Genomic DNA, 23456 nt, shown 5'->3' on the forward strand with positions numbered 1-23456 from the left:
CAGGGTATTGGTAAAGTACACATATTACCCCTAGTAATATTATGTATTGTGGAATCTCAGCTGGATATAAAGAGACATGGATTGGGTGAAGGCAGATGAGAGGGAGAACTGGGGGAATCCCACTTATGTCAAAAGAACAGTGTGTGTGTGTGTGTGTGTGTGTGTGTGTGTGTGTGTGTGAGAGAGAGAGAGAGAGAGAGAGAGAGAGAGAGAAGGAGGGAGGGAGTTGAACAAAGTAATACCAATATGTATTTATCTGTATGCACAAAGAGAAAACATATACATTTCTTGATTAGGGTAGCCCCTTCACTTATAAAGAAACACTCTTACTCAAAAAGGACACACACACAATGATGTAGCTATGATACAGTTTATTTCAACACACTAACCCCCAAAAATAACAAAACAACCTATTTCTTTGGGGAAAAAACCCCCAACATTCTACATATTCAGGGTTGGCTTGATTGACCACAATGCATTTTAGCAAAAAGACTTAGGTACACCACACCTAATAAAGCTCTCTATATACACAGTAAATACCAAATAACTTTGCTAAATTACCAGACATTTGGAAAAAAACAAAACATTATTATAAAAGAATCAAATGCACTAAGTTAACAATCTTGTGAACTTAGAAAAAGACTTGAATTGTTGTATTTTTATCTGTACAAAAAAATCAATCTCTATCCTTCCATTTTTACCTATATTTTCCTTAGACCCCAAATTTGAAAGCTTAAATCCTTTCTTTCTAAGGCCCTGGGAATATCAAGTTTTCCTTCAAATTTACAGTCATCTAAAAAGGAGATTATCTAAAGGCTGGGAAAAACAAAGGAAAACTAGATTTCACTTCTGTACCACTCATGCAGATTCCACTGAGAAGAGCTCCTGAGTTGGCTACCAATTCATGCAATTTAGTTCAAAAACATAATACCTGATTATAGGACTAAACTGGCTTTTATGCAGCTCGGGAACAGATTTCTTTATCACTGAAAATCAGTTATCGACATTAAGCCCTTAGCCTAATCCATGCAAATGCAATTTGGGAATTCTATGACATGGAAGTTAGCATATTTAAATGTAAAATACAAAGTTATGAATATTAAATAATATGTGTTTTAAATATGCAAACTGCTATGTTTTCTCAATACAGTTGACCCTTGAAGAACATGGGTTTGACCTGCACAGGCCCACGTATATGTGGATTTTTTTCAATAAATAGAGTATAGTACTGTAAGTGTATTTCTCTTCCTTATGATTTTCTTAAAAACATCTTTTCTCTAACTCACTTTATTGTAAGAATACAGTACACAATACATATAACACACATAATATGTGCTAATCAACTTGTTTGTGTTATTGGTAAGGCTTCCAGTCAACAGTAGGCTATTAATAGTTAAGTTGTGGGGGAGTCAAAGGTTACATGTGGATTTTCAACCGTGCGGGGGTTTGGTGCCCCTAAGTCCCATGTTGTTCAAGGGCCAACGGTAATCACTTTTTATGAATAAAAAATAAAATGTCAAAAGAAGAAGAAAATTTTGATATTCCAAAATGAGACACTAAGACATGACTCGAGTAAGCTTATAGGTAAAAACAATTGTTTATTATTGTGTGTAACTGAACAACAAAATAGCCTTGTCTGAAAGCACTGAATCAAACTGTCTTCCCAAGTCCTTCCAAGTCATGATTCTACATACTACAATGAAGTTATTTTTAATAAGTGCTGTCATGAACTACAACTTTTTACATTCCTAAATAACAAACTTAACTTTACTATAGCAATGACTTAAGTACATGTGCTATTAAAAAAAAGTTGTAAACATACTCTGAATTTCTTTACCTGTGAGATAGTATTAAAAGGCAATTCCACAATTTCTTCATTCCTTAAGAACTAGGAACCAAAATACTAAACATAATAAATAAATATGCAACCTGAAGGCCTGGAAAAGGATATAGAACACTGAATATAATAAACCAGTGTATTAAAAATCCAGTATTTCAGTATTAAAACTTCTTCATCTCAACACAGTTAGGTTTATTGCTACTATAAATAAGCTTCATATTAAGGCACCTGTCATTACCTATGAGAAAGATCTGGATTCAAAACAAAGGGAATATGCACTGAAAACTTTTTTCTTTCATTCCAATATTATTGCAGATATTCTCAATTTATAATGTTAAGTGTTTCTACAGTAGTATACACATCTTTGAGCATACTACCTGAATATAGGTAAATAATTTACATAACACCTTAATAAAGTACATGATACCTGAATGAGAAAATAGGCAAAATCACATCAAGATGGATGTAAAGGACTAAATACAAGAAAGATGATAATCTCTAGGGAAAAAGAATTCTACTGCAAGGACAGTGATAAGAGCCCACCTTGGCCAAGTCATTTAACTTCTCTGAGCCTCACTCTCTCCTAGCAGTAAAATGTCAATATTAGCTGTCAAGCTTATAAGGCTGTTGTGTGATCACGTGATATGATGTAAAACCAGCTGGCCAACCATGAAGCATTGAACAAACTGAACAAATGGCACTGTCATAGGCCGAAATATCACAGGCTTCTGACAGTTTCCCTAACAAGGTTATGGCCTGGTCCTCTTGCATCCACTTGAGAACTCCCATTTTTAGTCATTAGAACGTTGCTGAATGAATGGAGCAAAAATTTATGCAAAGTGAAAAACCTCTAAATTCTAGGTTGCAGAATGTTATAAAGCAGTTTGCTGTTAAGTGGGGAACCACACTGTTTTGGGGACTCAGGCTACCTGTTGGCTCTTCCTAACGATAAAGAGGGGTCCATGGCCTTTCCTCACTGTCTCCTTTGCAGAAACCTTTGTCTCCCTTGCCATCTGCTATTGTGCAGGATGCATAGTTCCATTATTAGGACTCTACCTTTTAACAGCATAAAAGAGTTTGAAGAGTATTAAAGAAGCACAGCTGAGGTCAGTCTCAGGTACATTACTCAGCTCGGCACAAATATGAATGGTTTAGTAAATCCCTCCAGGTCTCCTTTGCCTAGTCCACAAGTCCTTCCTCTGTGTACAAAATGGTTCTAGGGCAGCCTTTTCCAAACTATATTCAGAGGAATACTAGTTAGGTGAGATGTTAACAGGTAAACTACAGATCTTCGTTAAGTAAGTCTGGGATATGCAGGGAGAAATAAGTTTTACGTCCTGAAGAATTTCTCTCTTTGAGGTACTGACTATATACTTCAGAGAGGAAGAAGGGAGGATAGCATTTCCCAGGTTCATCTGACCACAGAATCCCATTTTTCCCCACAAAATATCTAGAGGGGCTCACAGCTTTTAGAACATTCTTGGGGAAATGCTATTCTAGCTAATTCACCCGGGGTTTAAACATTTCAGGGCTAGCTATGTCTGGCAATTGTTACCTTTTTGATTTCTAAAGGAGCAAAATCATTTTACTTACAAGGTCAACTGCCAGGCTGATCTCCCAAATTTCACTTCATAAGTGTCCTGCCCAAAGCAACTGAGAACTAAATTTCCTTTACTACATGCTGAGGAATTTGAAGAAGCAATTCTCAAGTTAATGAGAATTATAATTTTTAAATGAAATCTTTATATTCTCCCTCAAACATTAAAATATAAACATCTAATTCTAGATCTTAGAACCTAGAATCAAAATTACTTTGAGGACAGGGGAGCATTTTATCACAACATCGCCATACTTAAGACTGTTAATAAGTAGTAATGGTGTTGGTGGGGCTAAGCACCTATTTTGTGGCTTAACCCTCATATCCACATGATAAATTTAGGAGCTACTATTACACCCACTTTAAGGATACATACATTGAAATTTAGAGAGATTAACTGACTTGCCAAGGATCACACAAAGCAGTAAGGGCAGAATCTCAAATCTGACCCCTCACCTCATGCTCTTAATCACTACATATCACCATCTTATATTTTCGTGACAAAACAATAGAACTGAAGTCACATCCTGAATGTCAAATGGGAAAATTAGAGTGTATTTCTATAAATCCAACTTATTGAAATTTGGTTTTGGGTTTCCTTTTAAGCAAACTTGTGTTGCCTAAGGGAGCTACTTTGTTTTTTTGTTTTGTTTTGTTTTTTTGTTTTTTAAAGCAGAGAAAAACAGACTGCTATTTACCAGTGATAGGTTTATCTATGGGGAGAGTTCTAAAAATCTGCATCCAGGGTGAAGACATTATCTGTAGTTTCTGCCATAACTGCAAAACGTTGATACTCTGCAACTCGTTTCTCAAAGAAATTTGTTTTCCCTTCCAAAGAAATGTTTTCCATAAAATCAAAGGGATTTTCTGCCTGAAAAACCTAAAAAGAAAAGAAGTGTTATTAGACATTCTGAAGAAGCCAAATTACACCCATAAGAACAACAACACATAACTAACAAGGCTTCTCATTAAATACAACTTAAGCTTACATTTCCATGCTAAGAAGTTAAAACCTATAATTTCTAATTACCATATACAGTACATTGTAAAGTTCCATGAATATCCAATTATGGTGAATACAACATGACCACTTAGTATGTATTTACTGTATGTCTGATAGTGTTTTAAGTGCTTTATGTATCCCAACTCATCAACAATCCTTTCTGGTAAGTATTATTATTATCTCCCTTTCGTAGATGAGGAAATGAAGGTAGAGGTTAAACAACATGCTTAAGGTCACAGAGCTAGAAAGTGGCAGAGCCAGGATTCAAACCCAGGTAGACTGGCTGCAGCCTCCATCTGTTACGTCATGTGAGAAGCACACAACTTTATGAAATTCAGGTATATTATCTCTGATAAAAAAAAAAAATGAAAAATAACTTAAAAGGCAACTGAGTTCAAAGGACCAAATTATGACAGTTAATGTCTTCCTAATAACCATTTGTATTTAAAAGTATAAACGTTTGGATGCACCAATCTCACTAAATAAGTAAAAGGTAAACACGTTTCTTTTTTATTTTTATAAGCTTATTTTATTTATTTTGAGAGAGAGAGAGCACACATGGGAGGGACAGAGAGAAAGGGGAAGAGAGAGAGAGAGAGAGAGAGAGAGAGAGAGAGAGAGAGAGAGAGAACCCTAAGCAGGCACTGCACTATCAGCAGGGAGTCCAATGAGGGTCTCAAACTCATGAACCATGAGATCATGACCGGAGCCAAAATCAAGAGTCAGACACTTAACCTACTGAGCCACTCAGGTGTCCCATAAGTTAAACAGTCTTTAAAAAAAGTATTAATGCAAAAATTACAACACAGACCCATGAGGATTTATGAGGGTAACATATATATATATATACATATTAAATCCAATTAAAGATAATCCTATTAAATACCTGCAATTATTACAAGTAATTTATTGAACTTATTAATTCTAAGATTTATCAGCTTCTTCCTTCTGTTATGAATTTCAAGTTTCAAAGGATTTTGCAAAACAAATTTGTTCATGCAAAACAAGGCTGTCACAGTAATTTTAAAAAGTAGACTGATGTGATACAAATGCTTTCAATGAAATATAGTATTTTAGTGGTCTTACTAACATTTTAGCTAGTAGTAATAAATTTTTAAACATCTTACCTTTGAGAATCCAAGTTCCACAAGTAATCTGTCAGCTACAAACTCAATATATTGTTTCATCAAAACACAATTCATTCCAATGAGGCCAACTGGCAAGGCTTCTGTTAGAAACTCCTGAGATACGAACAAAAACAGAATCAAGTACAAAGACAGAACAATAAATAAGTATTTTCCAAATAAAAACAGGGTATTAGTTTTAATCTTCTAAGTCCCTGAGGAAAGTTCACTAGGGTAAATTCTTTCAACATGGCAATATCCATTTGTTTAAAAATGTTTGGGGTTTTACTATTCACAGTATTTCACATTCTCAAATAGCCAAAGTAAACTGAAACTGTCAAATTACTTATATTTTACAAAGTAGTATATATAGGACCTAAATTCACAGACTTTCCAGAGAGAAAAGAAGGCATACTTTGTCCTGAAATATCCGGAAAAAGATTCACCAGAGATGATCACTGTGGGGAACATGGTTATGGAAGGGGATTAGGAAAGAGAGAAACACATTTAACAAAGAAAATGAGAAAGAGAAATGGATCTGGGGGTTAAACTGAACTCCAACTATATTGAAAGACAGTGGCAAAGTGTTAATCGAGAAAAAAATAAAAATACTAACCATTTGGATTTAGTTCTCAAAATGATTAAAAATACTAAAATGAATTTCATTCCTTTTCACCCCTCCCAATATGAAAACTATGGCTATTGAACTGTATGGTATTTTTTTTAAAGAGTCAAAAGTTTTTATTTTATTTTCAAATGATAAAAACATTAAGTGGAACATCCAGGTCTTTGTAGTCAGAAATTTTTACATTCTATAAATTTTTACTATTTGTGAACTCATTGACTTGTTAATTCTATAAACATTTGGTGCATGCTTCAAGCTAGATACACTGCTTGGTTTTGAAAATACAAAACAAATAAGAAACTATCACTTCCCTCCAGTAGCTGAAAATCTGAAAAATATAAAGCTGAAATGATTAAAATAGTTTGCTATGGCACAGAATGTGACAGATCAAAGGGACAGAAAAAAAAAAACCTGAAATAGGTTTTAATATACATAAACTTTAATATATCACATTTACTTAGTAACCAAATTATAAACTGACATAATTGAAATGCATCATCTTTTCATAACATACATACATAAACCTTAATGTATAACATTTACTTATGAACCAAATTATAAATTGACATATATACATAAACCTTAATGTATAACATTTACTTATGAACCAAATTATAAACTGACATAATAATTGAAATGCATCATCTTTTCGTACTGTCAGGTTGACTATATAAAATTACTGATATTTGCTTTGGCTTTAAGTGGCAATTTCAAATGAGTCAACCTAACACAATAATTACAAACATCAGAGAAAAAGAGATGTGCTAATCATATAAGCTACCCTGCTTACCTGCTCAATTTCAACAGCATTAACAATGATGTCCCTGACCCTTTCTTCTGATGGCTTATTTACTAAGTATTGAAACATCAGGCAAGCAAAGTCACAGTGAAGTCCCTAAAATAGAAGAAAATTACCACTGTCAAAGAACGTCTAATTTTCACACAGTCATGTGTCAGGCATCATATAAGTAGGTTCTAGGGATGCAACACAGAACTTATGGAAGATAAAAGAATTCACAGTACCAGGAACTACTTTCCTTCAAATCTCATTAAAATGCCAATTATAATAGCCTATCATGAAAATTTTTCAGTGCCAGCCAATCTTAATTCATAAACATGACAGATGAATTAATCAACAACAACAATAAAAATCTGCAACCAAAATCGTTTCAGAAAGGAAAACAAAGCAAGGGCTAGAATGAAAATTCATTAATTTCTAATGTATAAAAAAAATTAAAAATCATTGAAAATAGTAAGTATTTAAAGAAAAAGGTGAGGGGTACCTGGGTGGCTCAGTTGGTTAAGTATCCAACTTTGGCTCAGGCCATGACCTCATGGCTCATGGGTTTGAGTCCCCTTTCTGGCTCTCTGCTATCAGTGTAGAGCCTGCTTTAGATCCTCTGCCCCCCCCCCCCACTTGTGTTCTCTCTCTCTCTCTCTCTCTCAAAAATAAACAAACATTAAAAATAATAACTAAAAAAATAAAGAAAAGATGAAGCTCATGAGATTTCAGAAAGACATTTATCTTAAATAAGAACAGCTCAAGATAAAAATAAATTTAGTGCAATGAAAATGGAGACTGAAGAATTAAGAAAACCATTTGAAGCTATACAAAGCAGAAATGACACTGCAGATAACCAAAGAAAATAAACTTGTGAGATACCTTGAGAACAGAATGGTTATGCAAATACAAGAAATCGTAGAGAGCTTTAAATAGAGAACAGAGCAAGGAGATCCAACCTACAGTGATCAGGATTCCAAAACACAGAACAGATGGTAAAAAGCTGAAAACAACAGGAGTAATTGCAAAAAGTCAAAAGAAAAAGAGAGGCCAGAGACAGAGAAAGATGATGCAATGCCAAACAAAATTAAGCTAGAGACTGACCTCAAGGCAGAGTCAATGAACATTTCTAAACTGCAAAGAAAAAGAAATAATTTTGTAGGAGGAGGAGGGGCAGAAGGCGGAGGAAGGAATGTGCACTTTAAATCAGAGTTTACTTGGGTTTTTCTAAATAAATCAGCAAAAACCAAAGACAAATTAAAGATAAGACTCAAATCAAAGGTTGTATTCCAAGGATTATTTACCTAGTTATCATTCCCAGAAGAAACCATCAGAAAAAAGCCCCTTTGAACAGCTAATCTTAGAAGCTTTGCTAGTCAAACATTTTTCCCAGACTGGACTCAAGAGGATACTTCAAATTACCAAAGGCTGAATTTCAAATAAACTGTGAAAGCTGTTACAGAAAGTGTTGATTAGAACTGAGAGCTAGCTACCTATTACAGAGATGAGGAAATCAAAGGTAGGCACTCATTCTGCTAAATCAATAAGTAGAGAAAATTAATTTTGAGGTTTAAAGTAATTCCAATCAAAATTTCAATGGGATTGTTTCCAGTTAAAAAATTATGGAGCTCCTGGGTGGCTCAAATGGTCAAACATCTGACTCTTGGTTTCAGCTCAGGTCATGATCTCACAGTTCGTGAATTAGAGCCCCACATCAGGCTCTGCACTGACAGTGTGGAGCCTGCTTGAGATTCTCTGTCTCCTTCTCTCTCTCTGCTCCTCCCCTGCTCTGCCTCTAATTCTCTCTCTCTGTCTCTCAAAAAAAAAAACCAAAAAACAAAAAACAAAAACCCCACATTAAAAAAAAATCTAATCTGAGGGGCACCTGAGTGGCTCAAACAGTTAAGCGTCTGACTCTTGGTTTCAGATCAAGTCAAGATTTCAAGGTTTGTGGGTTCAAGCCCCATGTTGAGATCTGCACTGACAGCATGGAGACTGGTTTGGATTCTCTCTCTCTCGCTTGCTCGCTCTCTCTGCCCCTCCCCCGCTCACACACATATGGATACTCTCTCTCAAAAAGTAAATAAACATTAAAAAAATTAATCTGAGACGAGAACTTAATTATTTGAGCTACCAAAAAGATATAATTATGTAATGTGATAGAGGTCCAAATTATTGTTACAATGGCAATCGTATCACAACAGAAAAATGTATAAAATTAATATGTTACATATCTTAAGTTTGCACAATATTGTATGTCAAATACATTTCAATTAAAAAACTAATCTGGGGTGCCTGGGTGGCTCAGTCGGTTAAGCATCTAACTTCAGCTCAGGTCATGATCTCATGGTTCATGAGTTCAAGCCCCACTTCGGGCTCTGTGCTGACATTTCAGAGCCTGGAGCCTGCTTTGGATTCTGTGTCTCCCTCTCTCTCTAGCCCTCCCTCACTTGCACTCCATCTCTCCCTCAAAAATAAATTAAGGAAACATCACAAACTTAAAAAAAAAATTAATCCTTAAGAATATATGGGCAGAATCTTATAAGAACAATTTTAATAGGATTTAAATTTTCAATAGGATTTAATGTTATGGGATTTATCCTAGTAGTTATCAAAACATAAAAAACAACAATAATCAAAATTGTTTGGCATGGAATTTGATAGGTTAATGAAAAGAAAAAATAGCCCCCAAACAGATTTTAGTACACTTAAAAACTTTAATATATAATAAAAAAGCCATCACAAGTCAATGGAGAAAGATGGATTACTTAACAAAAAGAACTAGAAAAAATTCCTAAGAGTGTGTGAAATAAAGTTAAGTTAAATTCTAACTTATCCTATATTTGTACCAAATTCTATACTTATACTAGACAAATTCCAATTGTATTAAAGTTAAATGTTCAAAAGTCAAGAGGAAAATATGTGTGATTATTTAATTATCTCTGGAAGTGGATCACATCAATTTCAGGGTTTTGTATGTTAAAAGAACAAATAAAATTGAAAAGCAAAGGACATGGCACAAAAACAGACACTCAGATCAATGAAACTGAACAGAGAACCCAGAAACGGACCCACAAACGTATGGCCAACTAATCTTTGACAAAGCAGGAAAGAATATCCAATATAATCAAGGCAGTCTTTTCAGCAAGTGGTGCTGGGAAAATTGGACAACGACATGCAGAAAAATGAACCTGGACCACTTTCTTACACCATACACAAAAATAAACTCAAAATGGATGAAAGACCTAAATGTAAGACAGGAAGCCATCAAAATCCTCAAGGAGACAAAACAAGAACTATTGGGACCTAATCAAAATAAAAATTTTTTTAATGTTTATTTATTTTTGAGACAGAGGGAGACAGAGTGTGAGTGGGGGAGGGGCAGAGAGAGAGGGAGACACAGAATCTAAAACAGGCTCCAGGCTCTGAGCTGTCAGCACAGAGCCTGATGTGGGGCTTGAACCCACGAACCGTGAGATCATGACCTGAGCCAAAGTTGGACGCTTAACTGACTGAGCCACCCAGGCGCCCCTGGCCCCTGGACATAATCAAAATAAAAAGCTTCTGCACAGCAAAGGAAACAATCAGCAAAACTAAAAGGCAACCGACAGAATGGGAGAAGATATTTATAAATGACATGTCAGATAAAGGGTTAGTATCCAAAGCCTATAAAGAACTTATCAAACTCAACACCCAAAAAACAAATAATGCAGTGAAGAAATGGGCAAAAGACATGCATAGACACTTCTCCAAAGAAGGCATCCAGATGGCCAACCGACACATGAAAAAATGCTCAACATCACTCATCATAAGGGAAATACAAATCAAAACCACAAAACCACAAAACCACCTCACACCTGTCAGAATGGCTAACATTAACAACTCAGGCAACAACAGATGTTGGTGAGGATGTGGAGAAAGAGGATCTCTTTTGCACTGCTGGTGGGACTGCAAACTGGTACAGCCACTCTGGAAAATAGTATAGAGGTTCCTCAAAAAATTAAAAATAGAGCTACTCTATGAGCCAGCCATTGCACTACTAGGTATTTATCCAAGGGATACAGGTGTGCTGTTTCGAAGGGACACATGCACCCCCATGTTTATAGCAGCACTATCAACAATAGCCAAAGTATGGAAAGAGCCCAAATGTCCATCGATGGATGAATGGATAAAGAAGAGGTAGTATATATATACAATGGAGTATTACTCGGCAATCAAAAAGAATGAAATCTTGCCATTTGCAACTACGTGGATGGAACTAGAGGGTATTATGCTAAGCGAAATTCGCCAGTCAGAGAAAAACAAATATCATATGACCTCACTAATACAAAACAGATGAACATAAGGGAAAGGAAGCAAAAATAATATAAAAATAGGGAGGAGGACAAAACATAAGAGACTCTTAAATATGGAGAACAGAGGGTTACTGGAGGAGTTGTGGGGGCAGGGTGGGCTAAATGGGTAAGGGGCATTAAGGAATCTACTCCTGAAATCATTGTTGCATTATATGCTGACTTGGGTGTAAATTTAAAAAATAATAATTATTATAATAAAGATAAATTTAAAAAAATTTAAAAAGCAAAGGACAAACTGGGAATGTATTTACAATAAATATGACACAATTAATATTTTATATAATATTTATGCATAAATATAACAAATTCAAAAAACAAACACTTATTGAAAGAGCCCCATCAGTCACTGTGCATTGGGAATGTATATCAACAGAAATAGAGGTAAAAGACAAGAATAGATAAAAGGGAAAAAAAATAACAAATAACTAATATCATTATGAAAAAAAGTTCAATCTAAGTAGTAATCAAACAAATGCAAATAAAACCAAAAATAAGAAACCATTACCCCTATCAAATTTGTCAAATATTTAAAACAGGAATCCAAATTTTGGTGAGGTTATGGTAAGAAAAGACACATTCATACATTGCTGGGTAGGGCTTGCTATAAAATTTCTGGGAAGAAATCTGCAAATAAATATGGATAATCTTTAAATGTTTAAGCCTTATAATCTAGTAACTTTATGTATAGGCAATCTAGCGTAGGAAAATCATATGAAATTGGGACAAAGCTCATATACAAAGACATTCACTTTGCATTATAGCAAAAGAACTAAACAAAAAAACCCAGAAATAACCTGAATTCCCAATTATAGAATAGTGAAATAATTGATACATTCCTTCATTAGAATATTATGTATCTAACATAACTACTCTTTCTAAAATTCCTTAATTTCATAGAAAAATGCTCACAATATTCTAATAAATCTCAGCTCATAAAAATATGCAAAAAGCAGAGTATTTTAAATCATAAAATTATGATGTTCATATATATCTATATAGATTTAAATGTAGAAAATTGTCTAAAAAGAAATACAATGAAATACTAAACGTGGTTATCTCTGTGTTAAGATTGAGTGATTTTATTCTCTGACGTCTCTATAATCACCACATAAGACATTTATGATAAAAATTATTAGAAATTTAAAGACATGAAATAACAAAAATTATACAAAGCATTTTATGGCACTTAAAGAGTATTTTCACACATACTCGTTCATTTTATTTTAACAAAATCCTATCAAGGTTTATAGTGGAAGAAACTGAGGCTCAGAGAAGTTAACAACTTGACAGTGTCACTTAGAAATAAGCTGTCCTTAGATTCTCTGCCACTCTTATGTGGATCCTGAGAAACTTAACAGAAACCCATGGGAGAGGGGAAGGAAAAAAAAAAAAAAAAAGAGGTTTGAGTGGGAGAGAGCCAAAGCATAAGAGACTCTTAAAAACTGAGAACAAACTGAAGGTTGATGGGGGGTGGGAGGGAGGGGGAGGGTGGGTGATGGGTATTGAGGAGGGCACCTTTTGGGATGAGCACTGGGTGTTGTATGGAAACCAATCTGACAATAAATTTCATATACTGAAAAAAAAGAAAAGAAATAAGCTGAGGGGGCAGGGTTAGTGCAGTCAATAAATATGAACTGAAGGCTGTGATGGGCTAAATCTTGAGAACAGAAAGACAAATAAGACAAGGTGTTGCACACAGGGAGCCTAGAGTCCAACAGAGGAGAGAGGAATAAAGTACAGAATATGTACGGACTCTAATATAGGGACAGGTACCAGTTTCAAAGGGATACATAAAGGAAAGAGTGGTCCATTCTACCTAATTGAGTCAGGAAAGTTTTGAGTTGTCACCTGTGAGAAGGTAATCAACAGATGGAAAAGTTGGTAGGAAGATGGAAAGGGCAGTGCAGGCAGATGGAGACAAGATTTACTTACTGGTTGGATGTGGCTAAGAAAGAAAGAATGCAATCTAAAATGACTCCCAGAATTCAAATTTGGATGACTGGATAGAAGGTAGTATCATTCAATGATACAGGGAAAACCGAAGAATGAATCTGGGAGAAAAGGGATGCATTTTATTTCTGAAATATTAGGTTTGAGATATCTGTGGAGCCTTTCAGGACAAACTATCTAACACGCACTTGAACATATGGGTTTCGAGCTCAAAAAAGAATGTCTGCGCTAAAGTTGGGGTTGTTATGAGCATCTAAATGGTAGCTGATTCCATGGAAACAGAGAAGATCAGCCAGGAGGTCATGTACAGTGAAGGAGAGAGGCCAAGGTGGGAACCTAGGATTTAATGATATTTAAGGATGAGCAGGGAAGACTGAGGAGGAACAAGAGGCAGAAGAAAAACACAATGTCTTAAAAACCAAGTAAGAAATTACTTCCTATTTTCTTTTAATTACCAGGATATGTGTCATTATAAGCATTTTCCAGGGGAAAGAAAAATAAACACCAAAAATGAATACAAATATAACTAGAAGAATACTTCCTTCCTTACTTCATCTCTGCTGATGAGTTCATTGGAAAAAGTGAGTCCAGGCATAAGACCTCTTTTCTTCAGCCAGAATATAGCAGCAAAAGATCCCGAGAAGAAAATCCCTTCTACAGCTGCAAAAGCCACCACTCTTTCCCCTGGAGACAGAAAATAGTTTTCTTTTCTGAAATATCATATACTGCAGACATTTTCAAGCTTACATATATAAAACACACATATTTTTACATATATATTTATACCAATATCACAACTATTTTGCCAAGAAACAAAAGCAACAAATTAGTGACATATCCAAGCATGTTCAGAGGAGGAGACCCACCACCTCTACCTACTACTGCAGAAAAACACGTAGGTGTGTCGACTTCAAATCGTATGTCAGACACTGCACTCCTGTGGGTCTTGGTATCTGGACAGAGGAGATCTTTCCCTACTCAAAAAAAGAGGCAATTTATCTGTGCGCCACAAGTGCCTATGAGTGTAGCATGTACATATAAATGTGTGCATGTATTGGAAATACAGAGTAGAAGAGAAGATCTTATGACAAATGTCTCCCTCTTGACGATTGAGGGAGGGGATGTTGCTGAGGTTTTTATTTTTAGAAACCTAAGATACGTTATAGATTAGCAGTGAACATTCCAAAAAACATTGCCATGCATCTACAATTAAAAAAAAAAAAAAACAGATACATCCAGCTAAAGATAACAAATATGTCTATTGGATAAAATACCCCATCATATAAGCAAAAATACTATCTTCTGCTAAATAATAAGGCCCAATTTTCAAAGGTTACTCAATATTATGCAAGGACTTTACAGAAGCCCATCTCCTAAAAGGTCTATAATGGAACCATCTCTCTACACTATCCCTAGGGACGGATTATAAGTCTGACCCCGGCAAATGTCACCACACTTCATATGCTCAGGAGAAATATTTATAGACATGTCTGTCTAGGGAGAAAGGTTTGGTCTATAGGACTGTGAGATAAAGGCAGGGCAGCTGAGTGCTTGAACCAACCACAGACCTGTTTCAACAATGACATCATAGCTTGTATCCCAGTACTGTCACAGGACCAAACACAGAGAGTGCGCTTAATAAACGTGTTCTGAACTGAATCAATGGAAGCTATATAAGCACTAGGTGATAAAAGACATTACCATGCATTCTATGAAAACTGCTAAAATCTGATCCAGAATATTTATAACTGCCAGAGCAAATGTAATTGTAATATTTAATTTCCAAAAAGAAAGAGAACTTTTAATATTTCTGGCAGTCTCTAAATAGTGCTCTGGTTTGTCCTTGTTCTTTTCCCTGATTATCTTAAATAAATCAAATCAGATCAATTTTATCAAATAATTGTCTATTAGTAGCCCCAAACATCAGAAAAACTTTTAGAGTATTTTACTTATACAGACACAATTTTAAAAGTCACTTTGAAAAAAAACACAAAAGAAATGTAAATTAAATAAGTACTTATTGAGTATATACTGTTTAGAAGGAATTATCAAGAGAAGAATCTTTAGTGTACTATATACTAAATATTAAATGTAATAATAATCACTGTGGTCTGCTGACTCTTGAAAACAAAAATGGCTCTTTAGACCAGCTACATTTTTTAAGATGAAGATCTGTCCTTAGTTTAACATACAGATTTCTATATTTTCATCTTGCTATTAGTAAGATAATGGATAGTTACAGCTGATGCATGTTTCATTGTCATTAAGGCAATGTCATATGGACATTTAACTGTAAGAGAACTAGACTATAACACAAACATTATGAATAAGAGGAAATCTTTATTTTAACTATTCTGTGTATTCACGTGAATACTAAAGAATGAAAATCATGACAGAAATAGTTACAGAAGGCTACTTCTCTTAAAGGATTAAGAGAAGTAAACTTGACAAATTTAGACAGATGTAAATTAAAAGAAGATTTCCAAAATATTTATTCTAAAAGCTATAACGAATATGAAGGCTTCATGATTTGTTTTAAAGATGGGAAAGTAGGATATATTTTTTTTTTCTTTAGGAGGTAACTTTATTTCTGCCGTATTCCCTTTAACTTTGTCTTTCAACAATTTCACTCAGAGTGTATAGTTCTTTATTATGTATGTCCTATATAATGAATGACATACAAATTTCTCTCTTCCTTCATTTCAGGAAATTCAGTTTTTTATTATACCTTTTTTTCTCTGAGTTGGCGCAAAGCTTATTCTTTAAAATGATACTCTCAATCTTTTGTTCTCAGGATTTTCTCTAAAATATGTGGAATTATAGATTTTGTTTTGAAAATCCATGTATAATTTTTGACTCCCCAAAACTTAGCTACTAATAGCTCATTGTTGAATGGAAACCTTACAGATAATAATCAATCAACACATATTTTGTGTTATCTGTATTATACACTGTATTCTCACAATAAAGCTGAAGAAAATTTTATTAAGAAAATAAGGAAGAAAAAATACATTTACATATACTGTATTTATTGAAAAAAATCTGTGTATAGTGGACCCACCTAAGTCAAACCCATGTTGTTCAAGGGTCAACTGAAATGTTGTTCATGGGAAATGATTCTTTTTTTTCCAAAAGTTTATACATTAGCTTATTTGCTTTTCTGATTATAGACATTTGCCCAATAGACCCTCTTTTCTTTTAAACTTTGACTCCTTTTACCCATTTCTCCTGCCCTCTAGCCCCTACTTCTTAAAACCACCAATCTGTTGTATCTATGAGCTTGGATTTTAGTTTTTAGTTTTTTTGTTCTTAGTTTCCACATATAAGAGAGATCATGTAGTATTTGTTTTTCTCTGTCTGACTTGTTTCACTTACAATGCCTTCAAGGTCCATCCATGTTGTTGCAAATGGTGAGATTTCATTGTTTTTTTTTATGGCTAAATTCTGTGCCATTATTATTCATATATGTGTGTGTGTGTGTGTGTGTGTGTGTGTGTGTGTGTGTGTGTATATATATATGTGTGTGTATATATATATATATATATATATATATATATATATATAAAATAACATATATATTATTCACACCACATTTTCTTTATCCATTTATACATTGATGGGCACTTAGGTTGTTTCCACATCTTGGCTATTATAAATAATGCTGCAATGAACATGGGGGTGCAGTTTTTTTTTGAGTTAGTGTTTTAACTTTTTTCAGATAAATACCCAGAAGAGGAATTGAATCACTGGATCATATGGTAGTTCTATTTTTCAGTTTTTGAGGAACCTCCATACCGATTTCCCCAGTGGCTGAACAAATATACATTCTCAGCAATAGTGTACAAGGGCTCCCTTTTGTCCACATCCTCACCAACACTTCTTATCTCTTATCTTTTGATAATAAGCATTCTAACAGGTGTGAGGTGATACCATTGTGGTTTTGATTTACATATCTCTGATGATTAATGATGTTCAGCATCTTTTCATGTGTCTGTTGACCATCTGTATTTTTGGGGAAAATGTCTATTCAGATCTTCTCCTTATTTTTAATTTTTTTTTTTTTTGCTATTGAGTTATCTAAGTTCTTTATATAGTTTGGATATTGGCCCCTTATCAGATATATGATTTGCAAATATTTTCTCTCATTCAGTATGTTGCTTTTTCATTTTGTTGATGGTTACTTTTGTTGTGCAGAAGCTTTTTAGTTTGATGCAATCCCACTTGTTTATTTTTGCTTTTGTTGCCCTTGCTTTTGGCGTCAGATTCAAAATATCATCACCAAAACCTATGTCAAGGAGTTTACCACCTATGTTTTCTTTTGGGAGTTTTATGGCTTGGGGGCATACATTCACATCTTTAATCTATTTAATTTTTGTATATGGTGTAAAATAGTGATTCAGTTTATTCTTTTGCTTATAGTTGTCCACTTTTCTCAATACCATCTTTTGAGGAGATTATCTTTTCCCAATTGTATATTCTTGGCTCCTTTGTCATCAATTAGTTGGCCATATATGCATGGGTTTATTTCTGGGCTCTCTCTTCTGTTCCATTGATCTATGTGTCTGTTTTTTTATACTGTTTTGATTACTATAGCTTTGTAAAATAGTTTAAAATCAGGGTGCATGATGCCTCCAGCTTTGTTCTTTCTCAAGATTGCTTGGCTATTTGGGATTTTCTTTGTGGTTCCACATAAATTTCAGAATTGTTTATTCTGTTTCTTTGAAAATGCCATTGGAATTTTGATAGGGATTGCACAGAATCTATAGATTGCTTTGGGTATTATGAACATTTTAGCAATATTGATTCTTCCAATCTCTGAGCATGGAATATTTTTCCATTTATTTGTGTCTTCATTTTCTTTCATCAATAGCTTATAGTTTCCAATATCCAAGTCTTCATCTCCTTTGTTAAATTTATTCCTAGGTATTCTATTCTTGTTGATGCAATTATAAATGGGATTGTTTAATTTCTTTTTCTGATAGTTCATTATTATTGTATAGAAACACAACAGACTTCTGTATATGAATTTTATATCCTGCAACTTCACTGAATCTTTTTATTAGTTCTAATAGTTTTTTGTTTGTTTGTTTGATGGAGCTTTGGGGGTTTTCTATGTATAATATCATGTCATCTGCAAACAGTGAGTTTTACTTCTTCCTTTCCAATTTGGATGCCTTTTTTTTTTCTTGCGTAATTGCTCCAACTAGGACTTCCAACACTTTGTGGAATAAAAGTGGTGAGAGTAGGTATCCTTTTCTTGTTCCTGATCTTGAGGAAAGGCTTTCAGCTTTTCGCCCTTGAGTATAATGTTAGCTGTGAGTCTGTCATGTATGGCTTTTACCATGTTGAAGTATGTTTCCTCTATACCTGCTTTTTTGAAAGTTTTTATCATAAATGGATATTGAATTTTGTCAGGTGCTTTTTCTGCATCTGCACTATAGGTTTGCCTTGGGGACAAGCAATATGGAGAATTTCACTGGAGCCCTCATGTTGCTACATGGTGGCTGCCACCCTCCTCTATTTTCTCTCTTTCTAGGTTAGTTTCTTTGGTAATCATGAAATATATGCTATCTGAGAGCCTGTTCATCATTTGCCATTGGTACCTATCCATACTAATATTTTTGATGCATATTGAACACCTTGACGTTTTCCTCCTTTTTCAAAAATGTGTATTTATTTTGAGAGAGAGCAAGAAAGTGAACGGTGGAGAGAGAGAACCCCAAGCAGGCCCTGTGGTGTCAGCGCAGAGCCAGATGCAGGGCTGGATCTCACAACCACGTTATCATGACATGAGCCGAAATCAAGAGTAGGACGCTTAACTGACTGAGCCATCCAGGGGCCCCTCCTCCTTTTTTTCTTTAAAGCTGGTATTTCTTAAACCACTCATGAGAGAATCAGCTTGATATAAAATGCAGATTCCCCAGTCCTACCTGGGCCTCCTAAATCACTCTCTGGTGAGGACCAGGATTCTGCAGGGTTTTTCTACAAACTCTTGGGTGATTTTTTATGCCCATTGAGAACCATCACTTTTCTCATTCTTGAAATGAACTGAAGGCAATGCAGACATCTGTTTCTTCCCTGATCTGAAACAGGCTTGCCCCATACCCTTCTCTACATTGCTGGTTCTCAACATGTGGTCCAGAGGGTCCCTGGAAATCCACACACTGAGGAGGTCTGGGGTCAAAACTATTTTCATAACATGCTAAGGCACTATTTATTTATTTTTTACTACCATTCTCTCATGAGCATACATTGGTGTTCATCCACAATAATCTAAGAAGCCTGGTAAAGTAGTGCTCCCTTTTCTAACTACCCATCTGAATAAGATTAGATTTTCTTCATAACTATACAATAAACTACAAAAATATTCTACAACAAATTGAATGTAGCAGCAGATATAATCCAGTTGTCTTCTATTAAATCAGACATTTAAAAGGTTGCAAAAATTTGGGGGGTATGAAATAGTGTTTTTTCATAAATATGTGCTATTTATAATAAAATATAATGAGGTATTACTGTTATTTTATTTATAATAAAATATAATGGGTTATTACTGCTATTTTAAAATGATTTAATAACCCAAATTTCAATGATATAAGTTTGTTTTAATTTCTAATATGGAAATATCAACAAACCACACAAATAGATGAGTCCTCAATATTTTTTAAAAGCATAGGGGCGCCTGGGTGGCTCAGTCCGTTAAGCGTCCGACTTCGGCTCAGGTCATGATCTCGCGGTCCGGGAGTTCGAGCCCCGCGTCGGGCTCTGTGCTGACTGCTCAGAGCCTGGAGCCTGTTTCAGATTCTGTGTCTCCCTCTCTCTCTGACCCTGCCCCGTTCATGCTCTGTCTCTCCCTATCTCAAAAATAAATAAACGTTAAAAAAAAATTTAAAAAAATATTTTTTTAAAAGCATAAAGAAATCCTGAGACCAAAAATTTTGAGACTTGCTTCCCTATATAATGACTACAACCAGAAAGTAAAGACCACCAATTATTAAATAGATGAGAATGAGAAAGGTACTTAGAGATATTCAAATAAAGTATCTGAATATTTTAATTAAATTTAATAAATATTTATTGAGCAAATACTAGGTATAGTTTTTCAGAAACTACACACTTGTTCCCTGAAAAAAATGTGAGTTTGACTTGCTTTAAATTTCTAAAATCAACATTCATGAAAGCAGAGACAACCTGTGCTTGCTATAATATTCTTATTAGATTCTATGTGACTTTTATTTACCTGTAATTATGTACTAGTATCTTAACCTTTCAACTTACAACTTATTAAACAAAATAGATAACAGCTTTAGATTATTTTATCACTGGTTCCTAAGAATTAGGAATGATTCCACGAAAGGTGCTTATGGTGACATTTGTATTCCTTTTCCATTCTGTGACTTTGATTAGTACCTGATAGTCATACCACATAGAAAGTGTTATATCAACTGAGCCAAATTTGATGATTTTTAAATTAAAGCTACTTACCAAAAGTCGATTTTCTATCTGCTATCCATCGTAGGGCCCAATCTGCTTTTTTCTTAACATATGGCATTGTTTCAATTGCATTAAATAAAAATTCCCTGTAAAAACAAAATAATTAAGAAATTTGTTTTTCTTAATCAGAATAATTTTCATAGTTTAATCATCAATAATAATTGCAACTCGGGGCACCTGGGTGGTTCAGTCAGTTGAGCAACCAACTCTTGACTTCAGCTCAGGTCATGATCCCAGGGTCGAGGGATTAAGCCTTAAAACAAAACTAAAATTCAAATTAGTGGTTTGGATCTGTGCTGATACAAAATTGGCTAAAGTCAATATTCAATTTGTAAAAAGATTATGCTAATAAACAATTTTTTAAATATAATACTCAAAGATGAACTGGTTTTCTACCGGCTTTTTTTTTTTTTAATGTCTACTTATTTTTGAGATAGAGAGTGTCAGCAGGGGAGGGGCAGAGAGAGAGGGGGACAGAGGATCCAAAGCAGGCTCTGCACTGACAACAGCAAGCCTGACATGGGGCTCAAACTCATGAATTGTGAGATCAACTGACTATGCCACCCAGGCGTCCCTATACAAGTTTTTTTTTTTAACTCAACACATTATTAAACGATAGAAAACATTTGAATAATCTTTCCCTAACATTTAGTTTTGGAGTAAATTCTGCCTTTTTTTTTTTTTTTTTTTTTTGAGAGAGGGAGAGAGAGCAAGAGTGCTCATGCAAACAGGAGATGGGCAGAAGGAGAGACAGACAGACAGACAGAGAATCCCAAGCAGGCCCTATGCTCAGTGCAGAGCCTGACAGGGGGCTTGATCCCAGGACTCTGAGATCATGACCTGAGCCAAAATCAAGAGTCAGAAGCTCAACCGACTGAGCCACCTGGATGCCCCAATTCTGCTCTTAACATAAGCAATAGCATAAACCTTTGTAAATAAAATCCCAGTGGTAATACCTTTTCTTGGGATCTCTGATGTACGTGTCTATTAGCAAACTGTACATCTCTGAGTGAACATTCTCGATGAGAATTTGAAAGCCATAGAAACAGCGAGCCTCTGGAACCTGAACCTCCTGACTAAAGCGCTCCACCTATGAAAATAAGGGAAACATATATATCCAATTCTGTGGGCTCTCATTAAACATTGCAAATCAGAATCTGGACATCATAATTATCACTTAAAAATTATGTCATGCCATGAACAGGTTAGACAGAACTCATAGATTATTTTAAGCAGTACTGTTTATCTATCAACCGTCCACAGTAAAGTAGTTGCATAATGTATTTTTTCAAATTATTTTATGCATATATACAAATGATTCAGACCTATATCTTTTATTATCTGTTTTGCTCACTTAATACTATGCACAATTTGCCAAAGCATTAAATATTCTAAAATATTTTTAATATGAAATTTATTGTCAAATTGGTTTCCATACAACACCCAGTGCTCATCCCAACAGGTGCCCTCCTCAATGCCCATCACCCACTTTCCCCTCCCTCCCACCCCCCATCAACCCTCAGTTTATTCCCAGTTTTTAAGAGTCTCTTATGGTTTGCCTCCCTCCCTCTCTTTTTATTTTCCTTCCCCTCCCCCATGGTCTTCTGTTAAGTTTCTCAGGATCCAGTTGCATCATGTATTCTTAAGCAATTAAATGAATTGATCTATTAAGTAGAGATACTCCCTATAGCCAAGTACATTGTAGAACATCAAAAGTAAATACTTTGCTTTGTAAAACTGACCTTAAGTCTTTTTGTTTTCACCAACAGCAGATAGATTGAACAAAACCCCTTCTAATTCATGATGAAAGTTTGTATCTTTCTAATTCTCTTTAACAAGAAAGCATGCCTCCTGGCCAACCAGAATACAAGTTTAAACAAGGGGAACCAGAATGTAGAGCTCAATTACACAGTTCTAGAAAGGTTATTAAGGTGCAGGCTCTCTATTAAGGTTACTATCTAAGGGTAAAAATCAAACTCATGTCTATGCATTGTAAGTAGTTTTGATTGGCACAATATGCTTGATTTCATGATATTTTGCTGGTCAAATGGGAGAAATGTATCCTTTTCTCTGACACTTCATCAGAAAAACATTTCTGAGAGTTAAGCTACATCTACTTAATTTCCTAGACATTATTTTTCAGGCTCAGACTGTTTTACCACCATTATCATGATTTAGCTTCTGAATGGAAGCAGAAATAAAACAAAAACCTTACCAAATTTTCATTCACAATGCCATCACTGGCTGCAAAAAAGGCTAATATGTGAGAGATAAAATACTTCTCATCAGATTTAAGCTTGTTCCAGTGAGGGAGATCCTTTGATAAGTCAACCTGGAAATAAAAAAGATTTTCAAGAATTTTAACTTGGTGTTTAATTCTTCTCAAAGTGTTTAGAAAACTAACTTTCATCTCAAAGTTCGGGAGAGACATCTCAGTAGCAATAAAATTTGAAAAAGGAAAAAAATGTTAACATAACTGCTATAGACTGAATGTTTGCGTTCCCCCACCAAATTCATATATTTGAAACTAATGCCCAGTGTGATGGTATTTGGAGGTGAAGTCTTGGGCGGTGGTTAGGTCATGAGTGGGGAGCTCTCATGAATGGAATTAGTGCCCTTATAAAAAAACTCTCCAGAGAGCTTCCGCACCTCCTCTGCTATGTGAAAAACAGAAAGTAAACAGTTAT

At 34.8% G+C, this 23456-nt stretch overlaps 1 protein-coding gene across 1 annotated transcript in view; it reads right to left on the reverse strand.

Moving 5' to 3' along the window:
- Window positions 1-354: 354 nt before the first annotated feature.
- RRM2B (ribonucleotide reductase regulatory TP53 inducible subunit M2B) overlaps window positions 355-23456 on the reverse strand; it is a 36444-nt gene continuing 13342 nt past the window's right edge. Inside the window, exons 3-9 of the mRNA XM_078441883.2 lie at window positions 22985-23101; window positions 21726-21859; window positions 20761-20855; window positions 13826-13959; window positions 6980-7084; window positions 5568-5681; window positions 355-4317 (exon numbers count right to left, since the gene is read on the reverse strand). Of these exons, the coding sequence (XP_078298009.2) occupies window positions 4165-4317; window positions 5568-5681; window positions 6980-7084; window positions 13826-13959; window positions 20761-20855; window positions 21726-21859; window positions 22985-23101 (852 nt within the window). The 3' untranslated portion in view covers window positions 355-4164. The remainder of the gene's footprint in view (window positions 4318-5567; window positions 5682-6979; window positions 7085-13825; window positions 13960-20760; window positions 20856-21725; window positions 21860-22984; window positions 23102-23456) is intronic.

Source organism: Panthera onca, chromosome F2 (assembly GCF_046562875.1).
Source record: "Panthera onca isolate mPanOnc1 chromosome F2, mPanOnc1 haplotype 2, whole genome shotgun sequence".
NCBI lineage: Eukaryota > Metazoa > Chordata > Mammalia > Carnivora > Felidae > Panthera > Panthera onca.